General features: G+C 40.5%; 1 protein-coding gene across 1 annotated transcript in view; it reads left to right on the top strand.

Moving 5' to 3' along the window:
- EPHA3 (EPH receptor A3) overlaps positions 1-15,004 on the top strand; it is a gene marked incomplete at both ends in the record, with an annotated part of 219,328 nt that extends 204,324 nt beyond the window's left edge. The window contains 2 exons of the mRNA XM_084306056.1: positions 13,316-13,471; positions 14,899-15,004. Of these exons, the coding sequence (XP_084162182.1) occupies positions 13,316-13,471; positions 14,899-15,004 (262 nt within the window). The remainder of the gene's footprint in view (positions 1-13,315; positions 13,472-14,898) is intronic.
- Between the last annotated feature and the right edge of the window lie 9,127 nt (positions 15,005-24,131).

Raw genomic sequence — 24,131 nt, 5'->3', positions numbered from 1 at the left:
GGCCGATCTCATCGCCTCCTGCTGCCACACCAGAGGTGTCAGAAGGAAAGCAGAGCTGGGAGGAGGAAGGCAGCCATGCTAATGGGCTTTGCTACTAGAAATATATAATGAGAGAAGGCTGCTTGCACAGTAATTACATTTAATAATTTAACTGGTGAACATTTAACACACATTAAACCAACATACGTAGCAGGGCAGTTATTTCTGTTTCCTGCTAGGTGACAGCTTATAAAAAATCAAAGTTCCTTAAGCATTGTCTTCTCAGTCAAGCAGATTTCTTCTAAACATCTTGCACCCCCATTTGGGAAACGATTGGTGAAAATAATTGTTTTGCAGGGATATACCAGAGCAGTCTGCTGGATTAGGGGAGCAGGGAATCATGGGTACCATTTTGGTTTGGGGTTACCAGTTCAGAGCGAGTAAAAGCTAATATCCTTAGCAAGGCCTAAATTCAGTCTGAGTCGTGCCCAGGAGCACTGCACCATTGCTCTCTCCTGCCTTGCCATCTTTGCTCCAATGTCATGATCTGTTTTACTGGCACAGGCAGCAGTGGCGGTGGCCCTGTCCTGCTGCGATGATTGTGGGGAAGGAACACAGAGGACTTCTTACAGCTGCTTTAAGTGAGTTCCAAGCAAAATGCTCCTGGTGACAGGCTGATGCGCATTTCTGAGGGGAATGTCAAAGGTGGTTTTTATTCTCTTCCCCCCTTCCCTTGCTGCTGTTGGTTGTTATTTGAGGCTGTAGTACTCCCACTGCACCTTTCCCCATACCCAAAGTAAGCAATTAATCTAAATTATGGAGGTCCCAGCTCTCTTTTACCCATGTCTGTGCTGCTACTGGAAGAATACTAGAGCTTTATGCCCAACACATGTTCTCAGGTGTTCAGAATGTGCTTGGTCAGGAAAAATATTTAACCTGATGATGTCTGTTGCAGAGGCAAAGTGTGCCTCTTCTTTCAAGTCGATGTTTATTAAAAATATTCACAGCAATGTTGTATCCTATTCGCAAGCACGTTTCTGGAGGTGCATAGGATATCCCTGTTCTCTGGTACACTGCTTTTAACTGCCTGCAACTGAGGGATGTGTTCAGCTGTAAGTCTGATGCCAAGGCCACAGCCCCAGCACATTTAGTACTAATATCTCATAGGAATACAGTAGAGGAGTCAAAGCTTTCACAGCTGTATTTCCTTTTCAGTTTTCTATCCCTTCTGGCCACTCCGTGGCATCTAATAATTTCTTGATACCCGAGAGGATGTTTCTATCCTTATTGATTGTCTCTTTGCAGACCTTGCTACGTGCTTGTGAACCTTCCTTCAGAAAAGCTTTTTGTAACCTCAGCGTAGCAAATGTTTCATGATACCTTCTCCTCATGTTGCGCTTCATCTCAAATTGACTTGAAAATGCCTTTCCTATTCCTTGCAAGGTATAGAATATGGCTGATTGCTTTCTTGTCTGTCAACATCCACTTTTTAATTAGGTGGCCGCCTTGAGTTCTTCCTAACAAGGCCTGCAATGGTTATGGACACGTGGGTGTTTTGTGTCCTTCAGGCAGCCTTGAATTATCCAGCTCTGTAAAGGGCTGTAGAAGCAGAATGTGGTACATACTGAGTTGTACAAGTCATGCAGTTTTCTAAGCCACAACCGCATGATATTTTTATTTGATTTATGTCTTGCTGTTCTTTCTTGTTTTCTAAGCATTATGTTCATTTTTATAACAAAGTCTTTAGATTGTTTGGATATCTTTAGGGTGGAAATGTGTTCATAGTTCTTTCAGCTCTGATCAGTTTTATTATTTTTCTTCTCGAGCTTATTATTTTCCAGTCCGCTGTGTATTGCTTCACATTTGTGAACATTTCATGCAGATACAAAGCAGATGGAAATTTTTCTAAACTTGAATAGGAGAGACAGAGTCACTTCACCCACCTGCTAACCAGTTGGTGAAACTGTTATCTACAAGGACTTAGTATTTTGTTTCACCTGTGTGGAAAAAATATAACCCAACAGTCACAAAACTGAAAAATATCTGGTGTACTCTACAACTCTTAAGAGGACTTGTACCTCTTTGGTGTCTTTATCTGTTTAAACTTTTTTCTCTTATTATTTCCAACTGGTTTCTGAACAAAGCATTTCTCGTATGTGTGTGTGTATATATATATATATATTTACATGATGGCTCTAGAGTTACAGTGTATATTATCATTTTAGGTATATGAAGCTTACTCTATGTTACCCAGACATTTATTGCTTAAAATATAGCGTATATTTATAATTATATTTAAAACATTTCTGTGCCCCAAAGTGAATTAGGCTGTTAGAAGATGATGTGACCTTTAGGTATAAGGGTTCTGATATGGGATTCAGGCAGTCCAGGTATTATAGCAGCCTCCCTGTAGCTGCAGTGGTGAGCTTGGTGCTGTGTTCATTCATATCTGTGATGCAGGAACCAAATAAAGTCACTTTTTTAAAAAAATGGAAAATGTTCTAATTCCAACACACATTATTCAGAAATTGTGAATTTCTACCAGATCTGTGATTGATTTCAAAATTGGGAAGGACTCCATGCAAACAAATATTTAATTTGCTTCTGCATTTGTGCATTTTTTTTCCTACAACCTTTTGGTAAAGTGGAAGTCAGTGTCCAGTACCGTTCCTATTGTTTCTTTATACTGCAAATGTATATATAAGACAAAAGGAAATAAATAGTTTTGCAAACTAGGGGAGAAAACCACCTGAGAATTCAGAATATTTATTAAGTGGTCTATAATCATTTTCTGATGTGTGTTTCTAGCTTTATTAATAGCTATATTTAAGGGCAAGAATGGCAAGGGTGTCTCATAACAAATGTGGAAAAAAAGGTCTGACAGTCTTCCTTCCAAAAAAGATATTTAAGAGTTGCTCAGAGTTAACAGCTGACACGTTTTTGAAAACATTTAAAACTTTTTTAAACTGAAACATGCTACTTATTTTTCAGTGTAAACTGAGAGGACTATCAAAGAGGAAGGAGATTTTAATGAAAGTCATCATTTTGTATTTTTATTCGTACTTCTTATCAGCCCAAACATCTGACATAGAAAGTCATTATCATGTCTTACTGCTCACAGGTACTTTTCTAAAATTAAGTGGTGAATTTTTATCCAATAAGATGTCAGTAGTGTGGTTTGGAATACATTTCTGAAATAGTTGTCAATTTGGAAATGCATCTGTAGGTTTGCAAAATCACAGAATCATTCAGGTTGGAAAAGACCTCTAAGATCATGTAGTCCAACCTTTAAAAACCTGGTATTGAAATACACCACTAAACCATGCTACTAAGTTCCAAATCCACATGTTTCTTGAATACTTGCAGGGATGGTGACTCCACCACTTCCCTGGGCAGCCAGTTCCAATGCCACATAACTGTTTCAGTAAACAGATTTCTCCTAATATCCAACTTATACCTCCCCTGGCACAACTTGAAGCCATTTCCTCTTGTCTTATCCCTTGGTGCTTGGGAGATCAGTTGACCCTTGCTTTATTTTGGAAAATGTCAAAATGTCATCTATGTCAAATACAGTTATTCTCCTCCTGTCTATTGGAAAATTTAAATTACCTTCTTTGCTGGAGAATTAATCAGCAAATTTGCCCCAATTCCTTGGGATGAAGGTGTTTACTTAAATAGAAAAGGCAGAGCTTGTTCAGCAAAGACAGCAAATTTCAGTAAGAACATTTGATTTCACCAACAGGGACAGGACAGTGCTAGCTCTCTTGCACTTTGCAGACTCCTCTCTGCACCCCAAGCACTGCCTGTAGCATCAGCCAACCTCATTAACTTCCAGTCAGCCCTTGGGCTTAAGAAATTATAAAAGGATTAAAAATTTGAATCAGAAGTGTCTGTGTACAAGAACATAGAAGCTTCTGAAGCAAAGTTTTATTTTGTAATTACAAATACTTTAATCCACTAGTGTGCTCTGGATGTTACATATTACAATATATGCAAAAGTCTGCCATTTATTTGCAGCTTATTAAGGGACTTCTGAATAGATATCTAACATGAAAAGCTGAGTCTGAAATATGGAAATGAAAACAGACGTTTAAAAAAATTACACCACTACCAAAATAAAAAGATGTTTAAAATGATATTTACGGTGATTTCAATATGGAGATCATTATTCATTTTACTATGCAACTTTTTCATAGGTAGAACTTAAATAAAATTTCAAGAATATAGGTATAAATCCAAAGGTACTTCATAAAGCTCAGTCAGGTTATTCTTGCTTTAAATAATGAATATGCAATGAGAAGTTATTTGTGTTTATGAATAACAATTATGATACATGTATAAAACCTTTTTGTAATTTAATGGGAGGCTCTGAAAACCAAGGCTGCAAAATATGTAGGTGCCTCCATGTACCTCCACTGTCCTGACAATAAAAAAAAAAGGAAGAAACAGGCCATTGGTCAGTGGTACAGCGGAGGTATAAGACTGTATATCCTGTACTGTTAGACAATTTCACATCTTACATTAATTTCCAAGTTGCAAATCTGTGATGAGGAAGCAGCATGCCTGATGATGGATATATATATATATATATAAATAAATAAATATATTAAAAACAAAGAGAGAAAAAAAAACATTATTTCTGGATTCCATTTCAGCACAGAAGGTAGATTTGGTTTCAGATCTCTCATACATGTTAGGAGTTCTCCATTTAAAATATAAGTTCTGCTGGTATTGTTAAATCTAAAGAAAAAAAAAAAAAAAAAAGCCTATTATTTTCAGAAGAAGCATAGTTGAAATTCTTTTAGTATAGTCCAGGAAATTGAAGGGGTCAAGGTCAGATGGCCTTCCTGATGAAAATCTGAAAGTGTTGGAAAATGTGTGTGAATAATTCCTCATGCATACTTTCATGTGTTAGCAAGTTGTTTACATCCCTATCCCAATTTTCCTGAGTTTGAAACCTGCTTGAATTATTCACTGGAGTAATTTCTTCAGCAGTTTTTGGTCTACTTGTTATTTGTGAGTAGCTGATTGCAAGTGTTAGCATCAGAAAATTGTCTTTGGTGGCCCTCATTGTGGTGTTCTCACTGGTGTGAAGTGTGTTTGCTCTCAAACATGCAGAAGAGCCATCATTAGCAATTAAAAATTTGAAGTTTTCTTCTAACAAAGTTTGTTTCCACCTAAAACCTGATGATTCTCTGGAAACTCTCTAGTATGATAGCTTGAGAAGATATTTGTGAAAATTAAGCTCAGTAGGAGTAGCAAACAGGTCAAAACAAAAATTCAGTCTGCTCAATTTTGCAGTGTAGTTCTGGGCCTGTTTTTACAGTAATACTTGCAACAAAACTACTGTTTGTGTTCCTGAACATTTTATTAAAAAGTTTTTTTTTCTGCCATTCAGGTTGGATGGTTTTAGGTGCTTGAAATATATTGGTGACCTGCTGTCACATTGCTTGCTTGCTTCACCCTGTTAGGGACGTTTGGATTGAAGGACGGAGCTGTCAGCTTCATTTTGCACATTTCAGAGAGGGCTTAGGCTCTGTACTTGTCCAGGTATTACAAACAGGATCTGGGTTTGGCTGAATGCTGCATAACAGAAGCCCATGAAAAAATTTTAGCCATACTTAAAATACAGCAACAATATAGTCTGTGACCTAAAAAGCTCTAAAAGACTCCATATTCTGTAACATATTTTTGCCCGTTACTTCTACTAACTATCATCCTTATCTCAAATTCCTTGAGCCCCACGTTGGGCGCCAAAAAAGACTGTCGTGGTTCCGCTCGAGTGGGCAGCCGAGCTCCACCACAGCCGCTCTCTCACTCCCCCTCCTCAAAGAGGAATGGGGAGAAAATATGTGAAAAGGGCTCAAGGATTGAGATAAGGACGAGAAAATCACGCAATAATTATTGTAACGGGCAAAACAGACTCGGCATAAGGAGATAGTAAGATTTATTGCCTACAACTAACAAGCGAGAGAAGTGAGAAAACAAAGGAAAAAAAAACCAAAAGCACCTTCCCCCCCCCATCCACCCTCTTCCACCTCCTCCCCCCGAGCGGCGCAGGGGAACGGGGAATGGGGGTTATGGTCAGTCTACAGCACTTCTTCTCTGCCACTCCTTCTCGGTCACTCTCGTCCCCTGTGCTGTGGGGTCCCACCCACGGGATGCAGTCCTTGATGAACTGATCCGGCGTGGGCTTCCCACAGGCAGCAGCTCTTTCAGAACTGCTCCAGATATGGGTCCGTACCACGGGGTCCATCCCTCAGGAGAAAACTGCTCCAACCTGGGTCCCCTACGGGCAGCAGCTCCTGCCAGGTCACCTGCTCCTGCGTGGGCTCCTCTCCACGGGCTACAGGTCCGGCCCAGAATCTGCTCTAGCAGGGGTCTTCCACAGGCGGCAGCCTCCGTCGGTGCAGGCCCACCTGCTCCACCGTGGTCTCCTCCACGGGCTGCAGCGTGGAACCCTGCTCCACCGTGGTACTCCATGGGCTGCAGGGGGACATCCTGCTTCACCATGGTCCTCACCACAGGCCACAGGGGACTTCTGCTCCGGCGCCTGGAGCACCTCTCCCCCTCCTTCTACACTGACCTTGGTGCAAGGCTGTTCTCTCACTCCTCTCACTCTCCCGGCTGCTGTGTGGCGCAGCGTTTTTTCCCTGTCTTAAATATGCTCTCACAGAGGCGAAAAACAACATCGCTTATTGGCTCGGATCTGGAAAACAATGGGGCCCTTCCCAAACATGGGGCAGCTTCTAGATCTTTCTCACAGAAACCACCCCTATGGCTCCCTGCTACCAAAACCTTGCCACGTAAACCCACTACACCCCGGTGTTCTATCTCTCTTTCAAAAGTCTGTTAAACACAAAACACTGAATTTATGGATTGGGGGAAGTTAAACTACAAACCACACAGAAAAATGTCAGATTGTGTTCAAACCAGTACTTGCTGATGTCTAATCTTAATTTGGATTGCGTGTGGAATTCAGGCATTAAACTGAAGAGATTTCTGGAACTTCAGTTAGCATACTAGAAACAGAAAAAAGACATCTTTACCTGACTCATCCTGCCAGAGGTAGACACGAATGAACTACTGTTTCTTCCAAATTAAGAATTGTGAGGGTTCACTGTTCACATGTGCAGTAAAACATCTATCTGTACTCTCGCACCTCTAGCTTGCTGCTGCCGATGCAACTCAGACATGAATTTTGCAGCAGGCTGAGTTATGTAGTTAGAATTTAAATGTGGACAGATCAGCCTGTGACCTTATTTTGAGTGTGTGCTGTTGCTTGTGCTTCTGAGGGATTTTGTTCTGCTGTTCTCAGCTCAACGCATTGGGTTTACAATGTGAAGCCCTCGTTAGTGTTAATGGCAATGCAGGAGAATGGGCATGCTGAAGAAGCTGCATGAAGCCATGGCCTGACGCAGCAAGTGTCGTAGTGAACGTCAGTCGAAATTCACAGCACAACTAAATGTGGGATATAAGGGCAGGTCATATACACCAAATGGTAGACACAAAGAGCCAGAAGAGCATATTAAAAGCTCTCTAAGGCATTTTCCTCTCCCCCTTTTGAAGAGCCCATAGACTGTCCAAGCAATAATGACTGGTTGTTGTTAAGGGTCCATCTCTGGACCAGCTCTGAATCCCAGGAAATGTCCATGTGACATTACTTCTGCTGCTTAAAAGCACAGCTTAAGCTGTTTTATGAGAAAGAGAAAAGCCTTTCAGCACTACGCTGGTATTTTTTGCCTTCACTGGTTTTGGTGAGAAAAAAAGTGAATACAGGAGCATTGATACACCCAGGCATATGATTCATTACCCTCCCCGGGATTCTAAAAGAGATAGAAGCCCCTTGAAAACCACGTTCTGAGGGGCAGCCAGAGCAGTATGAAAGACTGGAGGGCTGACATCTGGGGCAGCTGAAATTTTATTGGCTTGTTATCCTCGAGGAAACTGTGGCAGATCTTTTGCCAGTGGACAGTACAGAGCTAGAAAATAAGTCCAGTGTGACATTTAGAGAGACATATCATTTTGCTACAAGCCAGCAGCCTGACTTTCATTCTTTTCCCCTGTTGATTATTTGTATTACCCCTCTTTATTTCTCTAGCTCTCTTTTCACTTCAAAGGGGAGTCACAGCCTGCTTCCTGTCAAACTGTGCAAACATGATATGAGCCCCCGTGAGAAAAGCAAATGGACCTCCCTAAGACGTGAATTGTATTTTGGGGGCTAAGTAACAAATTTTGCTACAGGTACTTCAAAAAAGGGGCACGAAGACATAGAACTCCAGAGATGCTTGCCATAACTTGTAGGGACAGACAAGTAAACGTGAGGTCTCTACTTCTCCTTAACATGTTATTTATTTCCTGGTCTCCTGTTGTCACGGTGGAGTACCTATGATTCTGTTTGTTCTAGAAGATAAAAGTAAATTTTGCCATGTGTGCCAGCTGTTCATTTTTATGTGTTTTGTTGTTGTTGTTATTGAAATAGGAGATACCCTTATTGCTAGACCAGAATTCTGAACTTCAGATTGTCATAACTATAAAAAATATAGCATTTGTGCTCAAACCAAGCCTGCTTCCCTCCCCATGGAGCAATTTCACTTTACAAAATCATCTTATAATTATCTAAAGTTTGCCATGGGAAATTACTTTGTTTTCTAGATGCTTTCCTATTTAAACAAATCTGACTATAGAAGGGGAAGTCCAGATTTTAAAGCTGGAGATTGGTTGTGTTGTTTGGAGGAAGGAAAGGGTTACAACATGAAGACTAGGCTCATGTGTGCAGATGTCCTCTGTGCATTCGCAGAATGCCTCTCTCCCTTCGCAGACGTGATGGAACATTTTGGTTGTATCTTGTCATGGTTCCTGAATTTTACAAGTTAATGTATCCCTTTTTAGCCAGACAGCAACCATCTAGAGAGGAGGTTGCATCAGGAGGGCCGTAATGATGTTTTCTGCAGTCTTTGTTATATGGTGCAACAAACGTTTCCCCATATTGTGACAAAAAGCTGTGCTAATGTTAACAAAGTATAGCTCTCCGTGCTGCTGCGAATGACTCAAAGGTTAATTCCAACTGTTAATATAATGGGCACATCCAGAGAAAGCTTTCAGCAACAGGACATTTTGTAACTGGCATCTCACTGTTAAATTTGTCTCACTAACCCAAGTCTGGCTGATTTTTTTTTCAGGGCACCGCATATCAGTAAATACAACTCTGTAGATAGACACACAGTTGGGATGGACAGGATAGAAAGTCTTTCTGTTCTGTTGAAAGATAACACAATGGGGTATATCATAGTTGGTCAAAGAAACAAAATAAAGAGAGCTAAAAAAGGAAGGAGGGGGGGAGGTAGAAAAGACAGGACAGAGGGAAATGTTCTATTTCACTTCCCCTGAGCAAACATGTAATTTCCATGATTTCTTTTTAATGACTCTCTTCTGAAGCTAGTAGGTACTGATTTATGAAAAACTGTAAAAGATCAGGTGGAACCCTGCAGGACGTCGTTTACAGCTGCATGGATTGCAACCCATCTAATTTGTCTGGTAAAGTGTGAGCTCATGGCGCACATCACCCAGCCCATAAATTTCATGTTCAGACCTTCTGTCTAGGGGCTGGGTCAGGGGGAAAAAAACACCAATGTGTGCAGATGCTCTGAAAGCCCAGCTTTCCCTTGGTGCATGCAAGGAGACATCACAGGCTTTTTGCTGTGAGACAAATTCCTGTTCATTGATAAACTGTCCAGATGTCCTCTCTGAGGAGGAAAGTAACTAATTTTTGTTTGGAATTCTACAAGGAGAAAAATGATACCTTACAGTGCTGGTTATTCTGAGGTCACTTACATTAAAATTAGGTCGTATTTTTTGTCCTGATGATACTTTGATCCAAGTAATAAACATAAAAGCTCTTTCGGGCTACTCTAACTCCTAATTTTGGTGACCTGTTCTATTTCAACTTGTTTATGCTTTTTTTTTTTTTTTTTTTTTTTCAATTAATGATTATTGTGTCAGGCCTTATTTTAATAGATTTAAGTTGAAAAGGCATACTGGGCTGAAAAAAATAAATCTCCATGCTTTATCATTAAGAACACGTCATAAATACTCTTAATAAATGTCTTGGGATTCCAGACACTATATCCAGAAAACTATAAATAAAAAGCATTGGCTTTTTGTGGGACAAACAGTAGTCAGGGAGATGCAGGTTTTACAGCTACTGAATAAAAATATCTTGGACCTGATTATCCAACCTGAGCCTTAAATTGGAGGTTGTTTAAAGCTGCCTATCATTTAGGTGCCTAATAAGATCTGGTGTTAGCATGAGAATAGTAGCATGAAGTGTACTATATCATCTGTCCTCAGCTCAGCTGTTGGTTCTGTGTTGCTTGCCACCTTTTCCCTGCTTTAGGGTTTTGGGGGGCAGAGCAGGCTTCTGATGTCTTCTGTCACCTTCCTTTCCACCCACCGCTGCTCCCAACATGTGGGGTCTGCAGTTAGTGTCAGTGGCTGCAGCAGTAGAGGTGCAGGACCTGGCAACCCCAAAGTCCAGGAAGCAGCAGCCCCTGACCTGGCTGGTCTCCGGGGAGCAAGGAGTGAGGAAAGGTGCCCAGGCAGCGACAGCCCTGCTCTGAGACCTGGTGAAGGCCGGGGCTCGGTCTGCAGCAGAGCGTGTCCTTTCGTGATTTGGAAGCTAAGGTTTTCAAGCACCCGATGAGCTCTTCAGGCATGTTATGTCATCCTGGAAGGGAAGAAGGTGTTAAAATCATTTCCTGGCCCTCAAAGAATTCAGCTGATGGAAAGGGTTGGCAAAACATCAAAAGCCATTTAATATGTAGCCAATTCCAGGAGCTGCTGTATTGCAAGGTTGCATTGTTCTTTTCATCCAAGGTGAAAGGTAAAAGTCTCAGTGTCACTGATGTGGCATTTTTCTTATCCCAGTGCAAGTCAGACCTACCGCCAGAGTATGTTATTCCAGTGCTACTGATCCCAATGAAACATAGTAAAGACTTGAATTGGGATAGAGAAGCTTTGTTTGGATTTTCTAGGCTTCTTAAGGAAGTTTAAATTCACTGGTATTTAAACATTTGGTTTTCTTTGAGGCCTTTACAAGCTCTCCCTTTACCTTTTTCCAGTGCTCAGAGATGGGTTGGGTTTGGGGTGTAGAGGGCATTTTACACTCCATATCAGTTCTCCAGTACCAGAACTGTAACCTACTCGCTACTCTGCATTATCATGATCTTCAAATACATTAGTCTAACCACCTCTCATTTTCATTTTTTTCCAGTGACAAAAGTAATTTCAGATGGATTTAACTGTAGTAGTCAAATTATTTTTCAGATGATATTCACTAGAACCATGGGCAGAAAACAGCCTGTAAAGTTGCAGCGATCATCTTCTAGGTCAGTCTCCTGTGCTCATGAGTAGCAGCATCAGGAAATGACAGCTAAGCACATTCTTAGGTTTAAGCCTGAGACAAGACACCTATAAGGTACTTAGAGGGTATGGATTGCCCAGGGAGGTGGTGGCATCACTGTCCCTGAGGGTGTTTAAGGAAAGGTAGGCCATGGTGCTTAGGGACATGGTTTAGTAGATGATATTGGTGGCAGGGTGGTGGTTGGACCAGATGATCTTGGAGGTCTTTTGCAACCTGAATGATTCTGTGATTCTATATTTGACTTAAAATGGAGCGTGCGTATTTCTGAATGGGGGCTAAAAAGCTGCCTGGATTTGGCATATGTGTGTCAGTGGAGGAAATAAATGTAAAAATAGAGTCGATGTCTCTAATAGCATCTGACTAGTCGAGGAAGCCATTATTGTACTAATTAGCACTGAGAGAGAAAGGAAATTGGAATTAGTAAGGTGTCTTGTCAGCAGAAAGAAGTTACTGATTGCATTGCTATTCAGGGGCTTCCTTATCACCAAAAAAAAATAAAAATAATAAAATAAAGAGCAGGTCAGCAAGGAGAGGCTGCTGAGGACAGAGCCGGATGTCTCATCCAAGCTGCCTGCTGGGAAGACCTCTCGCAGAGTAGACGAATCCCCTGCCTGGAAATGTGTGCATCTCTCCATGGACTGTAGCAAATAGTTCAGAAAGCTACCCGGGCATAACCACTGTATTTCTAGATGGCTAAAACAAGGTGAGGTTGAGACTGACTTGCGTGACATTACAAAGAAGAACTGACCTTTATTTTTAGCCTTCATGCCATCACATGAGAAGCCATCATAGGCTGACAAGACTATGAAAACAAGAGCCCTCATACCAGACAGAACTAATTTTCTGGATCAATTTTAGGAGTAGCCACTGCTGCTGTATGCAATATGCAAAGTGCAGGGTCAGCTACAATATATTCCTCCTTGTTAGAAAATTACGTATTTGAGCCTTGTTTTATTTTCAGAAGGGTTATTTCTTCCCAATAGCTTCTAGGTAGTCTTAAACTTATGGAAAAAATATTTAAATGGGCAAAGAAGCACGGAGATGTGCTTTGTTTGATTTCTTGACTTGATTTCGTTTCTTATTGATTTCTTGATTGTTTTCTAAGTAGAGAACTTGGATGCGAGTTGGGTCGGTTCAGCATCCTTCATGAGCACCAAGTTCATTTCAAAGGCAGGCGGTAATTCAGTTTGCACTTTCAGATTATTTGTATGATACCCTTATGGAAGTTTCAGTCTTAGAATGAACACCATCTTTAAACTGGACAAGGCAATTACATTTCAATTTGGCTACGTGTATGTAAGAACAAATTACCTCATTTCTGCCTCTGCACATTGCAGAATACAGGTCTTTTGTGGTTACATTTGTTTCACAATTCACTTACCATTTCATTTTTAGACTTGATAACAACTTTTTTAAAAATCTCCTAGTGTCTTATTTTATGTGCTTCTAACTTAATAGCACCACTTAGGATTTTTCAGTGGGCTGCAATACTCTGAACCAGTAAATTCTACCAGCACACTCAATTTGAAGTTTAGAGTGCACATTGTTGTACTGACTAGTATGTTGTTTGGGACTAGGTGGATCACATAAACATAATCTAAATTAGGCTTGTCTTTGCTAATGCTTAAACACATTAAATTGTAATGTAATGGTGCGTTTCATGAATTGGTGATGCTTCAGTGATTTAAAACCTGGGCATGAGAAGCTGGAGCTCTTAAGCGAGGTGATTACACAGTGTTTGTCAAAGCTGCCAGCATGAGTGCATGTGGCCTCAGTGGCAGAAAAATTCCACAGATGAGCAGAAAAGCTGCAAGTAGCATGGAAGCTCTTACTGCTGCCAGTGATAAGTTCAGACAAAATAAATCTATACTTGTACTTGATCCATAACTTTCATCATATTCTTTTTCATTTCAGGCCATCAAATCTTCTCCTGGACCAAAGTAACGTTGACATTGCAGCCTTCCGCTCAACAGGTGATTGGCTCAATGGTTTTCGGACAGGACAGTGCAAAGACATTTTCACGGGCGTGGAGTACAGCTCCTGTGATACAATAGCCAAGATTTCCACAGAGTAAGTTTGAAATAACCACAGCCCCTCGTTACCAGTTATGTACGACTGGAGGTACACGTTTAAATAAGCATGAGTGGCATTTTTATACTCAGCTTCCAGATTTTAGTTAAAATAATCTTATTTATAAAGGGATAACTGTAAAGTATTGTAGTGGTTGTGATACACATGAAAAAAACCTAGGTGCTCTGTTGATTTTGTGAAGACCACTGTCCTATACCTTTTTCTCAGTAATGTAAAGGAAATTGCCATTTCTTCTGATACAGCAGCACTGTGCATAGCAGCGGTACACAAGCATTTCTTACCTTCACTCACAGTTTTGTAGTTGCTTTGTGCATTGTTTATAATCTGCCCTTTATCTGTTCTTTCCCCGCAAGTGGCATGTGGGCCAATCCTTATTTTTTTTGCCCATCCCATATTCCATCAACTCATGCGACAAAGAACAAGCGCTATGTAGCATTTCCTCCTACATGCTAATTATTGTTCAGGGGGCAAACTCCCTCCTGCCTCTCCTTTTGACATTTAATCAAGACACACTTGGAAACTTAAAACTTGAAAGTTCATTATGTTCAAATGCCGTATGATGAGGAAGAGCATGGTAATGTTATCTGCACCTGAAAAGGCATCAAGTATGGTTATAAATTTACTGATCAGGAAAATCTTGACTCCCCATTGGGCTCAGTGGATACAGGACCAGTTATGAAGAGGTAGCCAACAGCTGCAGGGTTGATAATTAAACACATCAATGCTGTTAATTAGTGTATTATTGCAACTATAAAAAGGCTGATAATGGGTTTTTATGGCAATTACCCTTTGGGGACAGTGCAGAAATCCTCCAGGAATGCCCAATTTCCTGTGAGCCACTGGTTAATGAGCCCTTGGCAAGTGTTAAACCACTTCTGTGTTGCACAAGGAACAAAGAGGCTGCCTGCAGAAATGAGGGGTGAAAAACAGCGATAGAGCAATAGACCCGGGAAGCTTGGCCACATAGCCATTAATCCCAGCACTGATTGTTCAGTGGGCTCAGCACATAATGGCGAGATGTCCATTGGTCAGGAAGAGTGATCAGACTGATAGGGGCATGGAGGAGGTAGAGGGGCTCAAGATCACAGCTGGCCCAGAAGTGGGCCCCTCTCCCCTAAGTCCCAGTGCGTATGCCAGCAGCAAACACTGCTTCGCTGTCCTTGCTTCCAGGGAAGCTAACACAACAGGGCTAAATGAGCTTTTACTTTTTTGCAGCCTCCTGCTGTTTTCATAGCTCTCAGTAGTCTTCATGCCAGGGTTTGTGTTTTAGCTGTATTGCCATACCTGGAGGTGCATCCAACACAGCAATATAAGACAAGCGAGTTGATTGCTGTTTGCTCTCATCTGCTCTAGGAAGCGCAGATGCAGGATGCTCGCTCACCTGGTGCGTGTTCTCTTTTTTCCAGGGACACGAAGAAAATTGGCGTTACTGTTGTGGGGCCTCAAAAGAAGATTGTCAGCAGTATCAAAGCTCTAGAAACTCATACAAAGACCAGCCCCGTTCCTGTGTAAGGTACCAAAATGATGTTGCTGAGGACAGAAAGAAAAAAAAAAAAGAAAAGTTGCATCTAAGGGCAAAAGTGATGGCTGATAAACGGAACCATTTAAAGGACTTCTTTGCAACAGCTCTGGAAACGTAATGGTTGAAATTTCAAACCCACTAAGACACTCAAATACTGAGTATAAATGCCTTAAAATAGGAGCGAACTTGTTTTCTATCTGTTAATCCTAAAGGGTGGGTGCTCTTAACTGACTGTTAATGCAGATAGTAAATTTCAAAAAGGAAAAAAAAAAAGTAAAAAAAAAAATCCTTCCAAGTAAAAAACAGTGATACTAAAACCTAGAGCCATTTTAATATTAAGTGACTGAATAACATGAAAAACCCAAGGACATAAAAGCTGTGTATTTGATCTATACAGCAAACAAGAAGAAAGAAAGACTTGCAGTATTTTTATACAGAAGAGATCTGTAACAGGTATTTTATTTCTTTAAATGCAAGGAAAATAGAGGACTATACCTCACAACCTGTCTGGCCATATTTACTATAATGTCATTGTAACATGCTATTTCAACTTCAGAAAGGAATACAGAAATAAAGTTTGTAGTGATTTTGAGTTAGTTGACAAAGATTTTCACCATTATGTTAGCTTCCCTAATTGTGTTCATTTAAATAGAAAAAAAAAAGTCTTCATTTTTAAAAGACTTATTTATTTCCTTTTTTTTTTTTTTTCAATTATTGTTTATATTTATGCTTAAATACCTTAACCTGGCTGTATTATTGACAAGTGCCAAATGTTATCCGAACTTCATTGGTTTAACCTGAGAAACTGTATGAGGGTTAATTACTAGATTATTTTATGCTCACAATATCATATATGAAATACAAAAGGAAAGAAAGATGGTCTTTTTTTCCAGCTCTGACACTAGGCAAAGCATCTGGACTTGCTGAGATTCCTTCCCTTTGCAGTGAGTGGTATTTTAACCCAGGCTTGAATTCTGGCAGAATTGTTTGCCTCTTCGTTTCCTGATCAATGCCTGGCCTGTTCAGGCACATACATTTCATTACTTCGCAGAGGCCTGTTTTCATGTCAGGCACAGCAAGGACCACTGCTCACAGATGCTGTTCATATGGGAGATTAGCCTAGCAAACTTAAAAAGAGTTAGGAATGAGTGCATCCTGAGTGAACTGAGGGTGCTTTCTGAGGAACAAGCCGTTTCTGTCTTCCATCTGATGAGCTCCACTCCCAGTGCTGGTAACTGGGAGTTGTATGACCATGCAGACAGCAACTGAGATGGTGATTTGCAGCCAAGGTTAGTTGGATAGCTGGCAAGGATGATTTAAGGTCATGCAATGGTGATTTGGTATGTAATTTTGCCTAAGTCTGATCCAGAATACCTCTGTCCAGCCGCTGTGATCCTGCAGGGGCCTTGCTTCTTGGCTCAGGTTCTTTGGGAACGTACTTGGTGCCCCATGGCTGTAGCCAGCCCAGTCTCAACAGGGCTAAAAAGCTCAAAATCTGTCTCACTGTTTTTTGAAAGTCCAGAAGCTGCAGCCCTTGCATGAGTGTGCACTGGTAGGTGTCCTGCTGTAACAAAAATTGCCAGGCTCCACACAGGAGGAGTAACCTTCTGCAAGGTTAGTCAAGGAGTAAGGCAGGCTGTGGTCTTTTAAAAGAGAAGAGTAAACTCTTTCAAGGAACTATGTGGTTCCTTGAAAGAAAGCAGGAAGGAGCATACCTACAGAAGAGCATTCAGTTTCCAGTGGAAAAATGGGCCTCCAGGAGGGGATTTGAGTCCTCCCCCATCTTCAGCATCTTCCCAATAGCAAGCTCTTAAGCTCCTGAGCATGTCAGTCCTGGCTCTGAGCAGACACAGCTCTTTCCTCTGAAACTGAATGGTTTAAATCTCAGTGTGAGGCACTTCCAGTGCCAGTTTCTTAATGCTCTTGATGTGGTGTCACGCTCTGGCCATCATTTTAAACCACCCTGGATTTCTAGCTCCCCATCCTTTAGTTTAAACCTGATTCCGGTGAGTCCCTGGCAGTCCAAGACTGTAGGTGAGGCAGAAGACTGTGTGGCATGCCACCTTGTGCTGTGTGCACAAAACAAGCTAACTAGCCATGGTTTTTGTCATGTTGGTCTTGTTTTTGAAGCTCTTTGTAGCTAGCATAGGGCACATAAATAAGGGAGAAATCAGTTCCTGGGATTTGTGTGGCTGAATCAGTTTTTAAATTGCTCTTCATGGGTCCAAGACTTATAAAATATAGAGAGACAGAATTTATCACACATTACTAAAATAGGAGCAGAATTAGGGGCAGTGAACATGCTGTAAAGGATTGCATTTGAAATGCACTCACAGGATAGTATTTAGTAATGTTTTCTGAAAGAAAAATGAATGGATTTTAAAGTAAGTTGAAATAAATGAAAAATGGAAGAAAATAAGAAGCACTTAAACAGTAGAGAACACTTCTTATCTACTCCAATCTATCTTGACATACAGCATGCTAAATATAAAAGCTGTATTTTTAGTTGCTTAGTTCATTCAGAATCTTTCTTTTCCTGTTTGAGACTGTCAGACATTGTCAGTGAATTTAAAAATTCACCAAAATCCATTTGCTGGCAATATGTGTGGTGACAGTATTTTGTAACAGCTTCCTCATGACCTTTCTCTTCAGCTTCATTCTAGGGAGTGGGGGAGAGTGGGCTGGGGTAGGGGGAAGAGATCTTAGAAATGCTTCTGAAAACACAGAACCAGTTCTCAGAGTTTTAGATTATGACTGAAAACTTTACACCAACCACCCTCCATTTTCTCATAGTACCACATCATGTTCCTTGCCCACTGTTTGAGCATGCTCAGCATAAAACAAAACAAAACAATCTCACTGATGCTTGGGAAAAAAAAAAAACAAAAACAAAAACAAAAAAATTTTGCTTTTCTTTGCTCTTAGGAGTATAGCGTGTTTTAAAATACATTTAGTTATTTCTCCCCATCAAAAGCTGATTTGTACTGTAAGTGGCCTCTGTTGCAAGCATCCTATACTCCCTTTCCCCATGTACATATGTATACATAGCAGTGTACAATTCTTCATTGTGGAGTAGAGATACTAGAATTCGTGTGGCCATCTTCCTGTACAGGACTCGCATTGGTTATTGACATCAAGCAAAATGCAACTGCTCATAAAAATGTCATACCATATTATTGGTTTTGTATCTTTAAATATAGTTTCCATTTTATTTATTTCTGTTAACATATCTAGTTTTGTGCTGTTACTTAGCATTCAATAAGCAATGTATAGATGTGATTTGATTGGCAATATGTATTTACTTTAACTTGTATTTTAAAGCATTACTTACTCATTTAGTTTATATATTGTGCAATTGTAGATGGCCTCTTACTAATGTAAAATGATTTGTAGTGGAAACATTTATATTTTTATAATAAACATAATGAAAGTATTTTTTACATACTGGAATACTGAGGTGATTGCTTGGAAGACAAAGTAAATTTATTTGATTAGAAAAGTGTGATAAAATTGTAATTAAATATGGATAAATTCTGAGTGTTAAAGCATGGGTTCAGAGTGAAAGCTAGATATTGCCTATATTATCTATTAAAAGAAACAAGTAGTGCAGGTTTTAAATAAACAGACCAGCATTTGTGCTAAACTGACTTACATCAGTCAAAGACTTTATTTCTCCATGGATATAGGAAAGCATCGTCTACTACAGCCTGCCTATGGGATACTGAAAAAGCTGTCTTTTATTTCAGTTGTGTCAAGTATTTCCAAACTTCAGCTTTTTTTTTTCTTCCCTTGCCAGTGGACCTCTTTTCATCTTATAACTATGTTGGATCCAGTAATAGATGTACTTTTCAATGAAATAAAAAAGCCCACCGCTTACAGTAGTTTAACCCCATGATCATTTCTTGCCTCTGAGTATCTGTGTTAGATAATATTTTGCTCCTGTTTTGTTGTGTCCCTACCGATTTGTTTCTGTATGCTTCACCAAAGTACAGCATCTTTGAAAATGCCAACATACAACTCAGCTTTGCATCTCAGGAATTATCTTCCCAGAAAAATATGAGTGGTTTGAATGTTTGCCAAAACCAGCTAAAATTACTTTATTCCTCAAGTTATAGAATCTTTCTGTACCATAAATGATTGTGCATGCTTTTGTATATTACTGCGCTTACCGGTGCAAAACAATGAATGATATACCTGTTCTGGAGTGTGTAAGTTGATAAACTTTATGGATGTGAATGAAACATACGGGTTTTGTTTTGGCATTTCATCTTGGTATCTTTAGTAGAAGGGGGAAATCACCGAAAGCAGCTACCCAAAATATACAGACAAAAATTGGACTTAACTTGAAACAGCAACAGCTGGATTGAAACCCACTTTTCCTTCTTAACAGCAGCATGCCTCACACTGTTCTGTGGTGGGTGCATCTGGTGTCATTTTAAATCCTAATGAGGGGATTTAAATGCTCAACTTGCAGGACAGGGATGCAGCTCTGTTGGTCCCATCTATACTGCATGCAAACTGTTTGCAGTGCAAATGGGTTTCACTTCAGCAGTTCTGTTATGGTGACTCGTGTCTGTCCCTTTAACCTGACCTGATGCATTGTGTTTGCATTATATCCCCAATGGCACAGTGGATATTAATGCTTTTGTAACTGTTGCATTTGCTGTAAAATGGTGTTAGCGTTCACAGCCAATTTTGAAATAACAGTAGGGTACGTTGAAATGAACAGTGGCAGAATGAGCAAATGTCTTCCAGCCCACCACCATCTCTCAGCTCAAATCTGGGTGGATAAATTGCTGAAAAACAGTTCCATAAATACAGATACACAGTTGTTTTTTGTTTTTTGTTTTTAAGAATGTCTAAGTGACTTTTTTTCCCACTTTGCATTCCTTCTTAAGGATGATGACCAGACCTACCTATCTAAACCAGTAAAAGCCTAAGGAGTGCCAAGCAAAGTCAGGCAATTACTTCTGCTGTCTTACATATACCACTCCTGATAATGCATATATCCACACTTCCCTTCATTTTGTGAGCCACTGTAATTCCTCAGATCCTTTCCAAGCCTCACCAGTAATACCCCATTTGTATGTGTGCTCTCAGTTTTTTTTTTTTCAGTCCTCAGTCCAATTTTTTTGTGTAATTCTAAATGGATTTTAATCTTGTAATTTTTAAATATTTCTCTTAGAAATAATTATTTCAACCTTGTTTCATTCACACATCGTATAACCATACACATGTTCATCATGCTGGTTACTAATGCAAACTATGAAATGTGGAGAACAGCCTTCTCTTGCCTTCTTATGCTTTTCAGACTGCCAGAGAACCTCTGGTAAACGATAAGTACTCAGTAAGTTAGTAAGATTTTTCAGCTCGCTATGCGTTCACATTACAGTGATTTCATAATAGCCCATATTTCCCCAGTTAGCTCATGGCAATGTCATGTGGGACAGCAGCAGAAGTCTTACTAAAGACAAGATAAATCACATCTACTAGTTTTTAGATTATCCCGTCACAGAAATAAATTAGGCTGGTTTGACATGATCTGTTTATTCTTGACAGACAAATCTTAGTTGGTTTCTTAAGACCTTGTAATTCTCCAGCTGCATAAAAATGTATTGCAAGGTTAGCATACCTAGTCTGAAATTGCCTGCTTCTGCCTCTCTCCCCTTTTTAAAGGTCTCCTCTCCAGTCTGCTGAGCTCCATGAGAATAGCCAGTTCTTGGACTAGTTCTTCAAGTTTGTTACAGTAATTTTCACAAACTGACAACCTGAGAGCATCAATCACTTGTTCTGACTCCGAGGATTCCTAGTTCTAAAATAAAACTGCAATGCATATGGGCAAATGCTTTTACTGCATGCCTAGGAGCTCAGCTTGTGCCTTGAACTTTTGCAAGCAAGAAAGCAACTAAGAGTCGCCATTAAATAAATGCGTCGTAACATCTGGTTGATTAGCAACTTTCATTATTTGTTTTTAATTAGTCTGAACAAGTGAGGTTCATCACTGCTGTATGACTTTGAGGCTGGATAATACAGTCAAGCATCCTATGCAGGTGCTGTGGCTTAGCCCTGGCAGACAGCTCAGCCCCACACAGTGCTTGCTCGCTCTCCCCAAGTGGGATAGGGGAGAGAATCGGAAAAGTTAAAATGTGAGAGCTTATGGTTTGAGGTAAAGACAGTTTACTACGTAAAGTAAAAGCACAAGCAAAGCAAAAAAGGAATTCATTCACTACTTCCCATGGGCAGGCAGGTGCTCAGCCACTCCCAGGACAGCAGGGCTCATCACACAGAATGGTTTTTTGGGAAGACAAATGCCATCTCTCCAAACATCCCACCCTTCCTCTTTCTTTACCCCAGCTTTTTTTTTTGGAGCATGACTCCACACAACATGGGACATGCCTTTGGTCAGCCTGGGCCATCTGTCCTGGCTGTGTCCCCTCCCAGCTCCCGGTGGGCCCCCAGCCTCTTCACCAGAACTGAAAAGACCTCGGCTCTGTGTAAGCACTGCTTTGCAACAACCACAACCATCAGAGTGTTAGCACCATTGTTTTAATAAAAAATCAAAATCACAGCATTGTGTGAGCCTCTACAAAGAAAATTAACTCTGTCCTAGCCAAAACCATGGCAGAAGGTAGTTGAGATCCACTGTCTGGGATCATTAGCAATCTATTAATTCATTTTACTGCTGCTGATATAAGGGGGAAAATATCCTTTTATCTCTGCCCCTCTTCAATTCAGTTTATCTGAACATTATTAGAAAGCCCCATTTCTAAATCTCTTTAGTAAAGTGACCCACTTGAGCTTACCCACCATGGATTTGTAATTAATACTGAGGAGGGCTTCTAACCCTTTCAGAAGTGTACATGTGCAAGACAGTGTGAAATAATCAGAGCTTTGTGAATCATTCTTGGTATTGGGGGATTTAGGGAAGCAGATTTTGAGCTCGTATTGATTCATTGCTAAGCCATGAAATGTAGCTGAAATTATCATTTCAGCAGTAAAGCACATCTTGGCATAAAGCACAAGGCGTGAGATCTCAGGCACCCATAAGTGTCATCGTCCTGTGCGTGTAGCCTGCCTGTGGGCTGCTCCCTTAATACATATTGCATGTAAATCCCAGAAGAAACTGTGCTGTGGATGTATGTTGAGACTGCAGCTCAACTGCTGAAGTTCAAGTTCCTCTGCCCTGCTGAGCAGCCCTGTCCGTTGTGAAGGCGCTGAGTCGCCAATACTCCAGCCAAAACAACATCCACCTTGGGAGCACCATGGTCTTCACCCCAAAACACTGCACGGGCCCTAGGCCAGCTCACCCCCCAGGGCTGGATTTCTCCTCCTGGCACAAAGCCCACGAGGACGAAAAACAGTGTTTAGTCTCACTGAGAGCATGGAGTATAACATTTAATTTTAAGGCACTGAGCTGAAATGAAGCCAGGAAAAACATATATATGCTAAAAACGATTTGTCTGAATAAAAAAAATAAAAAAAATAAACTGGAGGTCTGGTACCTTTGTGCCACACTCTGGCCAGCGATTCAAATAAGCATCTCTGAGGCCAATTTTCCTGTCCCCCTTTTCGCAGCAGGAGCAACTCCTTTAGTGTATTTTACAGCTTGAAGCAATTTCACAGGGTGGCTCGCTCCCTTCACGCAGTCCTTTCATTACTCTCAGAGCTCCCATCTTCCCTCAGCAGTGCAGGAGGCCCCAAATGTAGGCTCAAGCCACAAATGTTTCGCAAATCAAAGCACACCTTCCTCCTTCAGACTTCTCTTGGTCCCTCCATCCCCCTGTGTGCCCAGCAAGCATCGTACCAACCTCCCCCCCCCCTTTTCCTGATGCTGGCATGAGCCCTGTGGAGGCCCCCAATCCATCATGGCCCACAGCCCAACCAGCCAGAGAATCCAGAACTCAGGCTAGGAGATGACCAAAGCAATATTTCAAAAGTTACCGTGTTAGTTGCCTGCCTCACTATGCTTTTCATTCCTGATCTCTTGCCATGTAAGTTTAACTATGTGGATTCCCACCAGACATTTAAATTTGCCTGTAATGTTTCCTCCATAAATCATGTTCCGTGTAGACATTTCTTCCCACTTAGGATTTAGAGTGGTAGAATAATAATTTTAGCCAGAGAAATGTAACGTTTTAGTAGGAATATATGACACTTAAGACAAAAGAATGGGAACAAAAAAAAGAAAGAAAAAAAATCCAGGTTGCTGGGAGAGGTAATGCATCCCAAGCTCAAAATTTGAACAATGAAAAGGTATCCTGCACACAGGCCAGTAAAGTAGGGCGCCAGGGTTGTTCCCCCATCTCTTGTTTAGTATCTGGGTGGCTTTTTGCGTGGCTAGCTAGATATTTGCTAGCAGGTTTGGTCACTGCAAAAGCATGCAGCCTCCCTTAGGCTGGTTGTCAGCTAATCAACACTAATGATTCCCTGCTTTTAGTGTTCCCCTTTAAAGTGCATCACCTCTTAGTATTTTACTATTTTTAATCTCTTTCCTTTGCTCTCATAAAGTTTTTTGTTTGGGGCTTTAGTAAAGGACTAATCCACAATCCCCAGTTGTATATACTTTTTTAAAAAAAGTTATGCCTCATTAACTGAGTTAATACTTGCCTAATTGTAATAGCAAAGCAATAAAATTCAATCCCTACAACAATGTGATACTGTAACTTCCTTTCCTCTTACTGATGGAGCACTGGGCTACCTGCCAGGGAAGCCAAATGGAAATAGGAAACAATATGAAAATACATTCTCTTTCTGAGGTTTAGATATAGATGCTTTCTTGGTTGCTTTTTTTCTCTTCTGTCATTACTTGTTTCATTTCTCTTTCTCTTCCTTGTTACCTTTCATTCTGTCATTGTGCATGTGGACTTTGGGGAAGAGAAGGAGTTGGCCCACAAAGGATTTTTTTTCTGTCCCTTTCTGCATCTCCCTCATCTATAAGCTATTCCTTTCATATAGGGGGGGATATATTTTGTTGTAAAAGCAACTATAACAAAGGGACCAAACACATGTGAACACCTCATTACGGACTATATAAAGAACCATAAGAAAACCAAAGAAATAATTAGATTCCTTTAAACAGACATGCAACATAAAATAATATAAAATAAAAAAGAGGTC

Source organism: Netta rufina, assembly GCF_964035555.1.
Source record: "Netta rufina genome assembly, chromosome: 1".
NCBI classification, from domain to species: domain Eukaryota; kingdom Metazoa; phylum Chordata; class Aves; order Anseriformes; family Anatidae; genus Netta; species Netta rufina.
Note: the sequence above shows the minus strand (reverse complement) of the source record. Positions and strands in the feature narration are given on the sequence as shown.